The following is a 1,361-nucleotide window of genomic DNA, read 5'->3' on the forward strand; positions in this document are numbered from 1 at the left end:
GTTTAATAATGTTCAACTATGTTTGTTTAAATTCAACACAAATAAACTGTTTACAACCACTTAACATAAAAAATTTAATAAATTCAAGTAATCATCTTTGAATAATTTTTTTTCAGTAAAAAGTGTGGTTATATTAACATTTACATTAAAAAGTACTATACGGTACAAACTCATAATCGAGTAAGTTGGTTGCACATCCTGATAGATTACAAACTGTGTGTTGTTATTAACCATTTTCTACAACAATACAGAAACATACATGCATATAACAAGACATACAAATGGAAAATAACGGGGAAAATGATGTTAACAGAGTTTTATTTATTTATTTATTTGTTTATTTATTTTTATAATAACAAAATGAAACATTTACATTATATCACATTTCATGCCAGGGATCAAAATAGAAATATATATTTTAAACAGATTCACAGTTTTTACAGCTTTGATGTTAGTACATTCAGAAATCAAAGACATATAAAGTTTTAGATCTTCAAGAAAAATCTCACAGAGTTATTTTATAAATGAGCTGTCTTTGACAGATGACGTTGCTGTTTTGACCAATGAAATCTACAGAGGGGCGGGGTTTTCAGCAACTAACCGTGGGGAGAAAACGCCTTCTTTGCTGTCGGGGGCGCACATTGAAAGTTTTGATGAAGATTTTGTACTTTGGACATTGCATAACAGCCTATTATTTGTCTTATTCAAGGACTCCTTGCTAGGAAAACGCACATCGGCATAACTGACGATGGGTTTTCAGGACACTGTTTTGCAGACAATTGATAGCGTCAAGTGAGTAAATCTGTTGAACAAGGAATACAGTTGTGCTAGCGCAGTATCATACTGTTTAGGGCGCAATTAATCCATTACCTTCGGCATGCAACGGTATGCCAAGTCATTTCGAGGTCATTGTGTGCACTACCAGATTTGTGCAACTCCTCCAAATTCGTTGAATAGCAATTCTGTGTGCAATGCAGAATCATTTAGCTGAAAATTCGTTATTGCTGTTTGTTGAATGTGTTTGCACGGCATTCATTCATGTGATGTAATCGCTAATGTTTAATCAAATTATCTCGACTTTAATCATTAATTACTTCATTGATTTTCATATATTTCAAATTATTCAATATGAAATAATTAGTTTGTTCTTGAAAATGCACTTAAGGAAGAGTTAAGTAATAGTTTTTGAGTTAGTTTACCAAAATAACCCATGTTTCTTATTTTACTAGGATAGTCCCACTAAAATATATCTTACATGATACCTGGCCAAAATGGCAGATCAAAGAGTTTCCTAGATATGCACATATAAAATACAACACTTTAAATGCAAAATAGTTAAATACAAAATTATATCTAACACA

At 31.4% G+C, this 1,361-nt stretch overlaps 1 protein-coding gene across 1 annotated transcript in view; it reads left to right on the forward strand.

Moving 5' to 3' along the window:
- The first annotated feature begins 631 nt into the window (after positions 1 to 631).
- The window catches only part of ephx5 (epoxide hydrolase 5), a 9,929-nt gene continuing 9,199 nt past the window's right edge, over positions 632 to 1,361 (forward strand). Inside the window, exon 1 of the mRNA XM_021480878.3 lies at positions 632 to 792. Within this exon, the coding sequence (XP_021336553.1) occupies positions 749 to 792 (44 nt within the window). The 5' untranslated portion in view covers positions 632 to 748. The remainder of the gene's footprint in view (positions 793 to 1,361) is intronic.

The sequence above is a fragment of the Danio rerio genome, chromosome 13 (genome assembly GCF_049306965.1).
Source record: "Danio rerio strain Tuebingen ecotype United States chromosome 13, GRCz12tu, whole genome shotgun sequence".
Classification (NCBI taxonomy): domain Eukaryota; kingdom Metazoa; phylum Chordata; class Actinopteri; order Cypriniformes; family Danionidae; genus Danio; species Danio rerio.